This window comes from Phocoena sinus, chromosome 11 (assembly GCF_008692025.1).
Source record: "Phocoena sinus isolate mPhoSin1 chromosome 11, mPhoSin1.pri, whole genome shotgun sequence".
Classification (NCBI taxonomy): Eukaryota; Metazoa; Chordata; class Mammalia; order Artiodactyla; family Phocoenidae; genus Phocoena; species Phocoena sinus.
Window position 1 is genome coordinate 69,182,950 of NC_045773.1, and position 14,996 is coordinate 69,197,945.

Below are 14,996 nucleotides of genomic sequence, written 5' to 3' on the forward strand. Positions count from 1 at the left end.
ACAAAAATAATAATACTTTATTAATATATCTTGATGGATCATACAATTGTCTTTCTATGTATGCATTTACTAGGTCATCAAAATTTGTATTTTGAGCAATTTCATTTTCAGTTGATATAACTGAAAGCTCTTAGCAAATGCAAGATCACAAATAATTTTTCTTTCAAAAGTTTTCCTTCTTGTGATGATAACTTTTAGGATGTACTCTCTAAGCAACTTTGAAATATACAATACAGTATTATTAACTATAGTCACCATGGTAGGCAGAGGTGGTCAAAAGGTACAAACTTCCAGTTATAAAATAAGTAAGTCATGGGGAGGTAATATACAAATAATGTTTTAAAAATTTTTATTGGAGTATAGTTGATTTACAATGTTGTGTTAGTTTCAGGTGTACAGCAAAGTGAATCAGTTATACATATACACATATCTACTCCTTTTTAGATTCTTTTCCCATATAGACCATTATGTACAAATAATTTTTAATTTTGAGAAAGATCTTTCTGCTGATGTAACTGTTACTGGAGTTGTTAAGAGTATTTCACAAGCTGTGACAACACTGAGATAAATTTCCTATAAATTATTTCAAAATATAAAATTTAGTATATCTAAGCTGATGAATCTTATAAAACAATTTCTCTAAAAAGATTTAACTCTTCATACAAATCAGTTTCATGTTAGTTTGAATTTAATTGTTTTATAGATTTATTTTATTTATTTATTTGTTTGTTTGTTTATTTTTGGCTGCGTTGGGTCTTCGTTGCTGTGCGCAGACTTTCTCTAGTTGCGGCAAGTGGGGGCTACTCTTTGTTGTGTTGCGCGGGCGTCTCATTGCGGTGGCTTCTCTTGTTGCAGAGCATGGGGCTGTAGATGTGCGGGCTTCAGTAGTTGTGGCACACGGGCTCAGTAGTTGTGGCTTGCGGGCTGTAGAGTGCAGGCTCAGTAGTTGCGGCGCACGGGCTTAGTTGCTCCGTGGTATGAGGGATCTTCCCGGACCAGGGCTCGAACCCATATGCCCTGCATTGGCAGGCAGATTCTTAACCACTGCCACCAGGGAAGCCCTGAATTTAATTTTAAATGCAAATACATACAATGCATTTTAATGTTTCCTCTGACATCTCCTGTAACTTGTGGAAGTTGAACAAGAAACCGAGTGGCTTTATAATTTGTACATAATTCAAGACACATGTTTATATATTCTATCACCATATCTATATGATTACAAGGAAAATTTTCATTTAAAAATTGTCTTCTGCATTAATTGGTTCATCTCAAGCTTCATATGAAAATAGTGTCCTTTTCTGTTGAACGTGATGATCTTTAAATTTAATCTCTAAGGCTGCAGATATTTTCTTTACAAAGTTGCAGCAGTTTTCAAAACTGAAAACTCTAACCTCTCTGAAGAATTCTATCAACTCTCTGATATGCTTTATTGCCATGTCCATATATCCGCTTTTATTTTGTAATAACTTACTGATAAAGTTTGCAGCCTGAGCACCAGCAGTTCCTGTCCCAGTGCTAAGGCTGGAGACTTAAATATCAGATGCTGCTAGGACCAGCTCTGGGTACACAAGGGACAGCCAGCCTTGCGTGCCTGTCCTCGCGCTGCTCCCTTGGGAAGCCCCTATCATCTTGAGTGGTCACTTCTGCTGATGCTATGGTGGTCACTCTCACTTATCTAGGTCCAAGCCCCAGCATGCCTGCCCCCTCAGGGTCCTGCCGTGCCCTGGACTGCTCCCAGGTGTGCAGCTGGCCAAACACTATTGCATGGGTGCTGCCTGCTGTGCCCGAGCTGAAAGGTCAAACAGGATGGAGACTGAAAGATGTCCACTGATTCAGCAACAGGAACATCACTGGTGAATTTAGTCAGGGCAACTTTTGTGAAATGGAAGGAAATACATAAACGCAACTGTGTGATACAGCAATTTCACGATCAAAGGACTATATGAAAGGAAGATCTATTCCAGTTTCAGCTCCACAGACTAATTACCGTGTGACCCTGCAGAAGTCAATTAAATGTTCAGAGCCCTGGTTTTCTCATCTAAAATGGGAATAATACCTAGCTACCCATAGGGTTATGGTAAAAATTAAGTGAGATAATACATGTGAAAGTGCTATAAGATTGGCAAAGCTCTATATAAAATGAAATGTATTCACTGTTATCAAATAACAATAAGTAAATTTGTTCATGTTGTTTAGCAAGAAGTACACTAAAAATCTGACCAAAACCACATGGCCAAGAATAGGAAAGGCCAAATTCACTGAGAATGATGGAAATTCTGCTAAAAGAGCTCTGCTCCAAGGAAAGCAACTTTCAAATGAGGAAGATATTTAGATCTGCAAGTGATAAAGCACTAGCTAAATTTACTGCTATAGTTTCTCCAACAATTTAAACAACATGTTTTAACTATGGTTGCGCTTTTTGCCACAGTCGATTATAAATGCAAATAACTATAGCAGTTGTAATCAATCACTACACATTTGTGCAGGAAGGATTTTCCAGATGGCTTTGCATTCTGTTTGCTTTCTTTGCATATCATTCTTTGGGAGGATATGAAGGTGAATGGTAATAACTAGCAGTATCTTTGGATCATCTGTAAACGTATCCTCAAATCCTGAAATAAAGATCTATGGTAAAACTGCAAACTTGTGCCTCAGGAGAAACCAAAGCTAAAGACAGTCAAGGGGGAAAAATCCATAAAGAAAAACATTCATAACTCAGTAAAATCCTGAATTGGAATGAAAAATCTTTGTCTATGGAAATGTTGGTGAGGAGCCAAAAATGGATGATAGCTAATAGTTATTGAGCACATACTATGTACTGTGGCATATGTTTTTCATGTATAGTCCATTTGATCATGGCAAATGAAGTAGCAAATGAAGTAGCTATTACGGTATCACTTTCCCCATTTACAGACTAAAAACTGAGACACAGAGAGATTAAGTAACTTGCCCAAGCCACGCAGCTATTAAGTATTAAAATTGGGAGCTGAACCAAGCTTGTATGGCTCCAAAGCCCACAGTCTTAATCAATGTGTTATACAGTCTCCCACAATTACTTCTTCAAAAAGAATTATAAAGTTCCTAAAATTACTTAATTACGTAACAGTCTAAATAGTTTCTGATGTCTCTGCTACTTTTTAATCTTCCTAAAAATGTTAACAACAGAGTAGTAAACCAAGATGGGTCCCCTTCTGAACATGGGGCCCTGTGTTACTACATACTACACCCATGAAGCCTGCCCTAGCATTAGCATGAAGTGCTTTGATTTATTTTATAAATAAGTGGGATGTAAATTATAAACAAACAAATACCAATTTTGGAATTGGAAAGTTGTGTAGGGTACACCTCAGATCTCTGGGAAAGATATCATTAAAGACGAATACCACGAGTACCCCCTCTGTTCCTACCCACTGACCCCTCTCAACCTGTATTAAGCTTTGTACCAAGATCAGAGAATCCCAAACTTTAGTTCTATTTTAGTGCATCAGAATTACTTAGAGGGTGGTTTAACAATCTGTTGTTAAAACACAGATTGCTCTGATTTAGCAGGTCTGGGGGAGGCCCAAGCATTTGCATTTCTAATAAGTTCCTAGGTGACATTGATGCTGTTGGCCCAGGGATCACACTTTGAGAACCATCAGACCAGACAAAAAGGCAGCTATCTGTAGTTTCATTTTCAATTCACTGAAAAGGCCTCTGTCCAAATAATATCTCCGGAAGGAACCAAACGTGAAACTCCTTTTACAAGAAATAAAGTCCATCACTATGCATTCAGCAAGAAAGGGAAGGCTACAGCTCCCAATAGATAACCCTTTACGTGCTAGTTCTATCACTCAACAAATATTCATAGAGTAGGCAGTATGTATTTGACACTGTTTTAGGAGCGGGGTATACAACAGTGAACAAAGATAGACCCCGGGCCTTCAGGAAGTTTATACTTGAGTGGACGGAGACAGGCAATAAACAAATTTAACAAGTAAATACTGCCTATAGTATGTTAGTTGGTGATACATGCTATAAAGAAAAATAGAGCACATTTAAGGACAGAGAAGACATCTGAGCAGAGACCTGGAGGACAGGAAGGGACAAGCCAGGAGCAAACCTGGGAGAAGAGGGTTCTAAGCAGAGGGAATAATAGCAAGTGCAAAGGTCTTGAGCTGGGAACACACTTCATGTGTTTGACGAATAGCAATATAATGTTTTAAATTATTATGAATGAGGGAAATTTTCTACTGTCCTCAAGGATTAATGAGAAAAATGATACTGAGTGTGTGAATGTCAGAATATTGGGAAGAAACAAGGAGAGCTCTCGTCACACTCAATATGCAGATAACTTCTCCATTCTGGTATCACAATGTTTTAAGAACACAATTTCACATAATGTAGAGGTTAAATACAAATGCGCTTCCTCACCCCTCGGGTGGGACAATGCTGAGGCCTGTTCCTCGCAGTCCCCCAGAGAACACCAGTGGGATTGAGTCCCAGTTGCCTACAGCGGTAACCTGCTCTTTAATGTACCTGCAGTGGCTTCCTTTCCTTCCCCACCTCACTTCACCACAACCTGACTGGTGATTCCTGGGCTCACCTTGCAAGTAAACTACTTCCACTCAAATCCTGGCCTCAGGATCTGCTTGAAGGAGTAGGCTGGCAGCCTAAGACAAGTACCTTCTAGCTAAGGAGTCACATCGCTGTGTGAGGGCATCTCTGATCCACTTGTCAGTCTTTTTTTTTTTTTACTGTCTTTAATTCAAGCAATGCCTTTTATTTTAGCACTGGCCCAGCAATTTTCATCACATGTATCTGCTCTGTCAGAGAACTCACAGTCCCAATCAAATGGCTTCATAAAACTCTCAGGCCATTTTTTCAGAGGTATTTTATCAAATGAATTACAAATAGCTTTACATGTAGTTATCATTGCAAAAATGATGGTATCATGCAATTTCCTGACTGGTCATCCTTAAGAGACATCCAGATTGAGACTCATTTGTTTATGTACAATAATAAAATCCATATTTTAAAAGTGCATCCTTAGTACAATCTCTGCTTGTTTGATGGACTGCCGCTGCTCTCTCCAAGTTCATTAGCTGTGGGTGGAGTGGCATTATTATCCCCTTCCTCATTAAGATCTTGGAGTACCTCGAGGTCATGCTCTTATATAATTCCAGGGTTAAAACCCTGGATATGTGTTCCTGTTTTTAAACACAAAGCCATGTTTTCAGTTGAAAGTATAATTTAAAAAGTGTTAAAACATTAAGAATATTAGTAAAATCACAAAAGCCATAAATGTGATTTATAAGGAAATTCAGTGTAGCAGGAAGTGGAGCCAAGTACAGGTACATGTTTATAAACAACACATCTGGTAAGTGAACTTGTGGCCTGAAGTTGAACAGATCTGTGGGAGCCAAGGGGTTTTTGTACAATTTGGTGGTTGACCAGTGTTTTCTGCTTGAAAGCCAACTTTGAGAAAAATAAATGTTTACTGGCAGGCATGTTTGGGTGAATGTCTAATGAAATTAGCTTTATTGAGACCCATGGGGGAGAAGTTCTAGTCTAATCATTCAGATTACTGAATTTACTGAATAGAAGGGCATCATAAAACAAAGGACACTAAAATTTTCATACCTGGTGATACTAACATTTTATTTTGAAATACTTATAAATTTACAGGGAGTTGCAAAAAGATTACAGTGTGGTTCGGTGTACCTTCACCCAGTTTTCCCCAATGGTTACATCTTGCATAACTATAGTATATTATCAAGACCAGGAAATTGACATTGGTACAATACACGTGTAGAGTTCTATGCTATTTTATCACATGTGTAGATTCAAGTAACCATCACTGCAATTAAGATACAGAACTATTCCATCACCACAGAGATCTACTGATGTTGACACTGTACCAGTCTGAATGGAGTATAGAAACCTTACTTCCCTTTAAATCCCTTTACCCTCCCCGTTTGTAACTGTCATCAGACAATGCTTTGTTTTTTGCTTCATCAAACACGATTTTTCAAACTCAAGAGAAGAAAAGTTTATTTTATTAGTGTATATTTTTGTTCTTTCTCTTGTTCCTTCTTTTGTTCTAATGTTCCAAGATTCATTCTTTTTTCATTTTCCTTCTTTTAAGAACTTCTTTTATCCCTTCTTTTAGGATAGATATGCTGGCAACTAATTCTCTTAGTTTTCCTTTGTCTGAAAATGTCTTTATTTCCCCTTTATTCCTGAAGGATAATTACACTGGGGACAGTATTCTGGGCTGACAGTTCTTTTCCTTCAGCACTTGAGAATATTCTGCTACTTCCTGCTAGACTCCACACTTTCTGATGAAAAATACACTATAATTCAAATTATTTTTTCCCTGTAGGTATCATTTCTTTCTCCTTGTGTTCAGATTTTTTTTCTTTGTCTTTAGTTTTCTGAAGTTTAACTAATATTTGTTTTAAAGTGGATTTCTCTGAGTTTATCCTGTTTGGAACTTTCTCAGCTTCATAAAGTTCTAGGTTTATGCCTTTTGCCAAATTGGGGGAATTTTCAGTCATTATTTCCTTAAATATTTTTCAACTATACTCTTTTTCTCCTGTCTTTTGGGACTTTGACAACATGAATGTTAGATCTTTTGCTGTAGTTCTCACAGGTCCCTGAGGGTCTGTTCATTGTTGTTTTTTTTTTTTCAGTCTATTTTCTTTCTGTCATCCATACTGGGTAATTTCTATTGTTATATTTTAAAATTTATTACTTCTTTCATCTGACCTCTCCATTCTGCAGTTCTTAATTTCAGTTATTGTACTTTCAGTCTGAAATTCCAATTTGATTCTTCTTTATATCTTCTATTTTTTTTGCCAAGACTTTATATCTTTTCATTTGTTTCAAACATGTTCATGATTGCTCACTGAAGCATTTTTATGATGGTTGCTTTAAAATCCTTGTCAGATCATTCTAAGATCTGTGTTATCTACGTTTTAGCATCTGTTGATGGTTTCTCCTTATGGAAGTTGGTATTTTCCTATTTCTCGACATTTCTTATTTAATGCATAATTTTTCATTGTATCCTGGATACTTTAGGCATTAGTTACTGAGAGTCTAGGTCATACTTAAAACTTCTATTTTAGCAGGTCTCTTCTGACATCATGCTACTGCCAGGTGGGGGTAAGGGTCCCGGTTCACCACTCTGCCTCTCTTGACACCTGTGGAGGGGCCTCATTCCTGTGGACAGAGGTGAGATTTCAGGCTCCCTTCTAGGCCTCAACCGACACCTCCCTGGACAAGAAAGGGAGGGGCACCTTGTGATGCTCAGTGACCTCACAGCAGGGTGGGGAGGCCTTGATACTGCTGGATGGTGGTGAACTCCAGGATCCTCAAGAGACTTCCACTGACAACCTGAGGGAGGGGAGAATGGAAGCTGTTACCTCCAAGTGGGGAGGAAAGTCCTCCCACTCCTCAGATACCACCCTGGCAGCAGCAGAATGGGGTGCCTTGTTACAGCCCGGCCTTTGCAGTCTGGGTGAGGGTGGGGCCATGAGTTTTTCCATGGTATTTGGATGGAGCAGGGCAACCAGTATCTAAAAGTTTCTGTCTCACTGGGTTGCCCCCTTTCCTGGTGCCTTGGCTTTAGAGAGCAGAAGTTTTTTGGCACTTTTGTCTAAGTCTACTGGTGTTTCTGGGTTGCCAGTTTCTCCAGCATCCAGTCTGGGATACATGAAGCAACAAAACAAAACATAACAAAAAAAACACAGGGAACTCATGGCTGTGTCACTCCTTTAGGTCCTGAAGTCCCCTGGCCAGTCTACCTTCTTATCTCCACCTTTCAGGGTCTTCTTATATTCTTTTATATATAACGCCCAGAGCTTTTAGCTGTACTTAGTAAGAGGATTAGAGAGAAGTATGTCGACTTCATCTTTGTCTGGAGACAGAAGTGACTGGCCATAGTTTTAAAGTGGCAAAAAGAATAAAGATTTCTAACTTTTCAACCCTTAGACTGAACAGGGCATTGACGTTCACAAAGTACATTCATATTCATTGTTTCTTTTCATCCTCAAAACAACCTGGTAAATGTAATATTATTAGCATCAACCTTTCTCAGATGGTAGAACTGGTTCCAAAGTGAGAGGCCTGACCCAGAGTCACATAGTGAGTTAGTCACAGGGCTGAGGCCAGAATTAGATTATTCTACTTGTTGCCAAATTTTTTGAGCCAGATGAGGTAGAAGCATGAGTACACAGAGGTGAATAACCGGCTAATAAGATTTATTTTAAATACTCTTCTGTGGCCCTCCTTCTCTCCCTTTCTGGTCCTCTTGTCTTGAAGGTGCAGGATCTATTCTCTGCCTGTGCAGCAGGACTGGGCAAGCTACGTGACCCACAACATCATCAGCAAAGCCTGTTTTCCAGGGCACAGGTGAGAGCCCTGCTGGGCTTGGCCCTGGCCCCTCTGGAGTGTGGGACTGCCCCTCCCATGAGGAAATCCCTCTACCAAGCCCTGGCCTCCCCCCAAGCCAGAGCACAGGTGGACAGGTATTCTCCAACATTCTTCTCCAAGTCTGAGGTGGTAGCCCTGGGAGCTTTCTTTTCCCCTTCACCCCCTTCTTCTCATAAATTGAAAGGCTGCCTTTGATATTGTTCATCATTCGTGAAATCAAAGGTTAAAAAGCAATGGTTCACAATAGGTTTTCAGAAACCATCCTGGCTGGCCTTGTCGCAGTGCAGAGGCTTTAGCTGCCCAGTGGCGCCAGCTATGGGGACCTGTATCTTGGGCGCAACCAGTCCTCCTGGCAGTGTGCGCCCTATTCATTTTGGTCAAACCATGTTCTTCTCTAACACCAAATTTCCAAATTTTTCCAAAAGCACTCACTGTACCTAAAATGAATTTCCTACACCCCAAGCTTTTAGGTAAAGCATAAGATTGGCTGGAAAACTGGGGTTCTGCAGATTTACAAGTGCATGTGATAAAACCCCCGAAAAGTCTAGATTTCAAAGTTTTCTGCCTAAATCTTTAAGTAAAACTCATACTCCAGAATGATGTGCTGCGTTCAGCTTGTGGCTTCAGGTATCCCCTGATAGAGCACCACATACTCCCAAGATCAATGCACTCCAGCTTGAAAAGCGTAACACCAGGTAAAATATCAAGTAAAGCTACAACCTCTTTTATGTGGTGCAGTGCCATACGCTAAACACATCTGTGGACCTACTAAATTTTATCTTTCCAAAAAATTATTCCAAAACCAGCGAGCAAAATTAATACGCTAGAAGGCAGTTTTTACCTTCAAAGTTCAGAAGAGGCGGAATGTACTTCCTAGTGGAGATGTGCTAACGAACAAATAACCACAAAGATTCTTTTACTTAATTTCCCATGATACAAATTTAGAGCTTTATAAATTCTCACCACCAGTCCTGCAATTCTGCAGTCATGGAGTCATATCACTGATTTGAGTTAAGTAGGGAAAGATGCGTCTAAATTAGTAAGATTCCTGAACTACAGAATTTTGGTAAGAAAGATGATTAATTTTATTTAGCTTTAATTGTACACAGTAACCAGAATTAAGCTACAATAGGTTAACCCAGTAGAGCACCCTTAAAGGGACAGTGTAAGATGAACTGGATTTACATTGAGCATGTGTTCCTGGAGACTAATCTTCACCAGAACAGCAGGCACTTCCGTTTAACATTGAAAGTGGCACAGCTTCCATTCACCAGGCCTGCCAAATTATATAATTCTTAAAAATATATTTTTCAATTTATGGGATAAATATTACTTCAAATATTGTGTATAAATGACTTTATTGATACCTTGTATTTTACCATTCAAAGTCCCACAATTCAAGTTTTCCTAAAGTGTGAACATACTATATATGACATATTTAAAGGCAATGAAAACAAAGATTCCCCCAGGCTCTTAGTTTAGTGTTAATTTCCTTGATAACCCTCTCCTCTGCAGATGAATCACAGAGAGACTTGAGTCTGCCTCCATCTGTCCATCCACTATTTTTTTTTTTTTTTTTTTTGCAGTACGCGGGCCTCTCACTGTTGTGGCCTCTCCCGTTGCGGAGCACAGGCTCCGGACGCACAGGCTCAGTGGCCATGGCTCATGGGCCCAGCCGCTCCGCGGTATGTGGGATCCTCCCAGACCGGGGCACGAACCCACGTCCCCCGCATTGGCAGGCGGACTCTCAACCACTGCGCCACCAGGGAAGCCCTGTCCATCCACTATTGAAGAACACTTTCCTGCAGAGTAGGAGCCTGGATTAGTGATGCTGAGCAGAGCCCTTGGTGGTGAGCAACACCCAGGAGGAAAGAGTGTTCTCACACCCAGCAGACAAGCTCAGGGCACACCATTCCTTCACCACAGACACTAGGGGAGCCACAGTGAACAGAAACAGCATTCTCAAACAGACAATGGCACTCTCAAATGACAGAGGTGAGCCCACCACTGAGAATCACCAAACATCCGAGGAAAGTCTGTACTGGGAAAGCAACGCACCAAACTCAAGAGTAGAAGAACATTCACATAAAGAGAAAGTACATAGAAAGAAAAGCCAGTGTTTCCAAGAAAGATAATTTTCTTCAGAAGGAAAAGGGAGGAGATCACATGAATAAACAAGAATAGACTTTTTTCATTTCCTACAAATGAAAACTAAAATTGTAAAAACTAAAAATTTAAGAGGTAGGTGATAGAGAATATACATGGCTGAAAAGCAAACCACCATCCTGGAAGGATATAACTGGTAGTTCTGGATCCAGAAGTTCCAGAAAGAAAGAATAAATAAGTTAGAGGGAAGAAAATTAATTTTTGAATCATCAAAGAAATTAGCAATGTGATGAGCCCTGAGCTTGAATATAAGGGTTTTCAGATTGAAGTGGCTGAATGAGAGACAAGAATAAATGATTATATGAAAAAATAGCCATACCTAGACAATCAATAGACTCACTGATATAAAATTTCATAAAAAGAAAAAGAAAAAAATCCTAAAAACATCCAGGAAAGAAGGGTATTTCCTAAGAGGAAATAAGAGCCAGATTGACACTGACATCTATTCAGCAACACTGCATACAAAGAGACAATGAAGCAATATCTTCATAGCTATGAGACAAAGGAATTTTTAACCTAGAATTCTATACCCAGTCAAACTGTCATTTAACTGTGAAGGGGAATGAAAAGCTTCAGAAAGCTCCCCAGTCTTGAACTCTCTCTAAAAACTTATTAGAAGATGATTACCAGCAAAACTAAAAGGGAATCCAAGGAACAGACATAAGTATAAGAAACAGTGAAAAGCAAAGAAAAATAACTTAGAGATAAGTTTAAGCAAATGCTGATAATGAAAATGATTTTCAACAGTCCTGAATAAAATGATCAGTAGATCTCAATACCTAAAGTTCTGGGAAAGTAGGAAAGGCAAAGTAAAAGTGTGCTAAGGTCCCTGCCTGGGGAGAAGAGAGACAGACAGGCAGGCAGATGGAGGAAGTTCAGATGTTGAGAAAAAATACAAATAAGTTTTAATATCTGAATTTAAACCACACAGAGGTGTGTACACCTTGAGAGAGAAAATGGAAAGTGGCAAAAGCAACAAAGAGCACAGTCAAACCAACAAACAGCATGAAAGGGAAAAAAAATAGAGAGTATGATAAATAGAAAAAAAAAACCTGAGAGGATAGCTCCAAACACTATTACAGTAATAATAATAAATATTAACAGGTTAAAGTTACCAATTAAATATCAGGGACTCTGAGTTTAGCTACAAAAGCAAAAGCCAAATATATTTTATTTACCAGACCTATATTTAAAGACAAAATGACACAGGGAAGTTGAGTTAAGAGATCGAGAAAGATGAAGCAGATAGAGGCTAGCATGAAAAAAATAGCAAAAATAGTTTCAGGAAAAATGGGATACAAGAATAAAAGTATTAAAAAGGACAATGAGGAATGCTTCCTACTGATGAAAGATATGATTCACTAGGACCAACTTGAGCAGCCTGGACAAAAATACTCTTGCCTGTCATCTTTCAAATCCTGTCATCATCAATCAGGCTGGGCATCTTTGTCAAGTCAGTGAACAAAACAAATAAATATCCAGCCTTCAATGGAGCTTTTGTTCTAGTAGAAGACAGACAAACAAAGCAACTAGTAAGTAAACTATATAGTAAGTCAGAGGGTGATAAGTGCTCAAACAAATAAAATAGGGAAGCGTGACAGGGAATGCAGTTTCAATTGGGTACTAATAAAGGAAGGCCTTCCTGAGAAGGGGATACATGAACAAAGACTTCAAAAGAGCTGAGGAAGCAACTAAGCAGATTTCTGAAGGAAGAGAATTCCTGTCAGAGGGCACAGCAAGGCCTCAAGGGGGAAGTGGGCTCAAGATGGGAGAGGCAGTCAGTAATGGGGGGGGGAACAGACATCCATGAAACACAAACTAAGGTCCCCTCCCCGAATGATTTTAGAAAGGCTCAAAATAAAACACATGGGATGGGCTACCTGGAAAATGACATAACCCAAAACATTACTAAAAAGAAGAGAATTTTAGAAATGTGTGACATCCAGTCAAGGAGACCTGAATTTAGTCTAAAGAGATGCTGTTGGATTGTGACTACAACTAAAATAGCTTAAGCCTACTCAATTATATTCTACCCACTATGACGGAAGACTGTATAAAAAGAGAAGGGCTTAACAAGTTTAGGGATCTAATGGACAGCATGGTGACTGTAGCTAATAGTATTTATAAATGTTAAAAGCTGCTAAGAGATTAAATCTTAAATGTTCTCACCACAAAAAAGAAATGGGAACTACGTGACAAGATGCAGGTGGCAGTTAATACTATGGTGAGAATCATTTTGCAACTTATAAATGTGTCAAATCAACACATATACCTTAAACTTACACAATGTCATGTGTCAATTATATCTCAATAAAGCTGGGAAAAAAGAGAGAAGGGCGTGCTTTGAGTAGGATTCATGAGATAGGAGTCTGGGAGACAATGTGTGTCGATATATTTTCAGCAATGTCGTGGTTGAGGGTGTACTGATCCGTGGACTTGAAAAATGGGTTTACTTAGCAGACATATTTTTCATTTGAATAGTAAAGGTAGATATATCTGGGGTTAATTAGGTCATAAAATCACCCAAATGATTTCAGGATCAGAAAGCAATCTTATTACTAGTAGTTTCCCATACAGACTCCCTACAGAAAGAGAGCGTGCTTATCTAAGGGCTTGAGAGTCTAGTCTCAAGGAGACTTTGCCAACATATATTAATAAAATGGCACTCCAGTTTATTCAGAATCATTTATTCTCATGTGAGTTTGGTTCCGGTAGTCAGCAGCCTGGAACTACCCGGGTATACAGAAACAAAAGGGACCTAAGCTAAGAGTCAAGCTTTGAAATAGAGTTATTACACAGAGGTAGAGTTGGGTCATCCAGAATTAGGCCTCCCAGGTGTCACAGTCCTTCATCTGTCTAACCATATGTTTGAAACATTGTACTCAGAAAACAGCACTGGACTTAACAGTCAGACAACCATCTAGGACTCTGCTACTACTAGCCACTAACCCTGAGCAGTGCTACTTAATCTCTCTAATCCTCAGAGATTTACATATCTTTCAAAATGGGAGTAATAATAGCTATTCTGTCTATCTCACTGGTTTGTTTTGAGGCTCAGAATCTAAATCTAAAACAAACAAGGTGTAACAATAGAAGGTATTAGTACTGCCATCATCACATGCCCTACAGCCTGAGTACATAATTGATATACTGAAGCACATTACCACAGTTATCTGAGAATTGAAGGCAAGATGAAAAACCACTAACCCACTGAACAAAATATAGGAAATCCTACCTCTCAGCAACTGGTTTGGCAATGTTTTCAAAAATGGTCTCTTGCTTTTCATTCTGATCAAAAATCCTTTGAAATCTGCAAATGTGAAAACAGTAATTATTTAAAAGCTTGAGCCTTCAAACACTATTGGATTAATACATACTTTTTTTTCTCCTAAAAGCTTTGTAAATTACCTCATATTTACATCACTGGGCTTAACTAACCTAACACAATGTTTGCCCTGTAGCCCCAAACACACTGTACTCTTGTACCCCTGTATACAAATGGTGGGTAAACAGTATTGCTTTGACAAGATCTGCACAATAAATCCCTCTGAAAAACCGCAGCAGCTTTGAACCAAATAATAAACTGTGTGTTTTTTAGCTCTCAAGAGGGACAGTGTCTGCAATTGGCATCAAATTCAAATCTAGATAAGTGCATGAAATGGAAACCCAAGAACAGGATGTAAACAGCCAAAGAACTTCTGATGTCTGACCTGTAAGAAAAGAATGCAGCTGTGAAATGTATGATTTTTGAACTTAGTTTTAAAGTTTTAAACTGAAGTTTATTTTCCATTAATTAGGTACTGCACCTAGTATCAGCTACTTAATTCTTAGAGGACAGTTTGTTTCATTTTGTTGTTCATGAGTCAAAAGTCAAACAGTAAATTAAGATAGACCTGTCCTATAAAGGAAATCTTGATCCGACTGGCAAGGCTCGAGCCATGGGGAGGGGGGATGGTATCCATTGCACCCTTCTTGCAATGGCACCCTGATTTAGCTTAGTACAGGATCACAAGCACAGCTGAAAACCTGGGGGGAGACTCACAACCTATCCTTATACAATGTGTTAACTCACAACCAGCAAATATAGCCCCCATTCAAACATCATGAAGAAACAGACAGGGAGCAATACAAACAGGAAGGAAAGTAAAAATGGGAGAGAAGGCAAGGAGAAGGGGGAGAAAGAGAGAGAGAGAGTGCATGCATAAGCACAGAGGGCAAAACGTTAACAATTGATGAATTTCCCACAAAGGGTAAAGGAGATTTCATTGCATCATTCCTCCACCTCTTCTGCATATTTAAAAGTTTTCAGAATAAAAATTGGGAGAGGGGGTACATTAAAGCAAAACCTTTGGAACACCCAAATCCCAAGCAGCTTTCAAAGTGCTTAGGAACCTTTGGTGTGTGTATCTGCC

General features: G+C 39.1%; 1 protein-coding gene across 1 annotated transcript in view; it reads right to left on the reverse strand.

Moving 5' to 3' along the window:
- Positions 1-14,996, reverse strand: part of KIF6 (kinesin family member 6) — a 382,614-nt gene that overhangs the window by 359,591 nt on the left and 8,027 nt on the right. Inside the window, exon 3 of the mRNA XM_032648910.1 lies at positions 13,820-13,894. Within this exon, the coding sequence (XP_032504801.1) occupies positions 13,820-13,894 (75 nt within the window). The remainder of the gene's footprint in view (positions 1-13,819; positions 13,895-14,996) is intronic.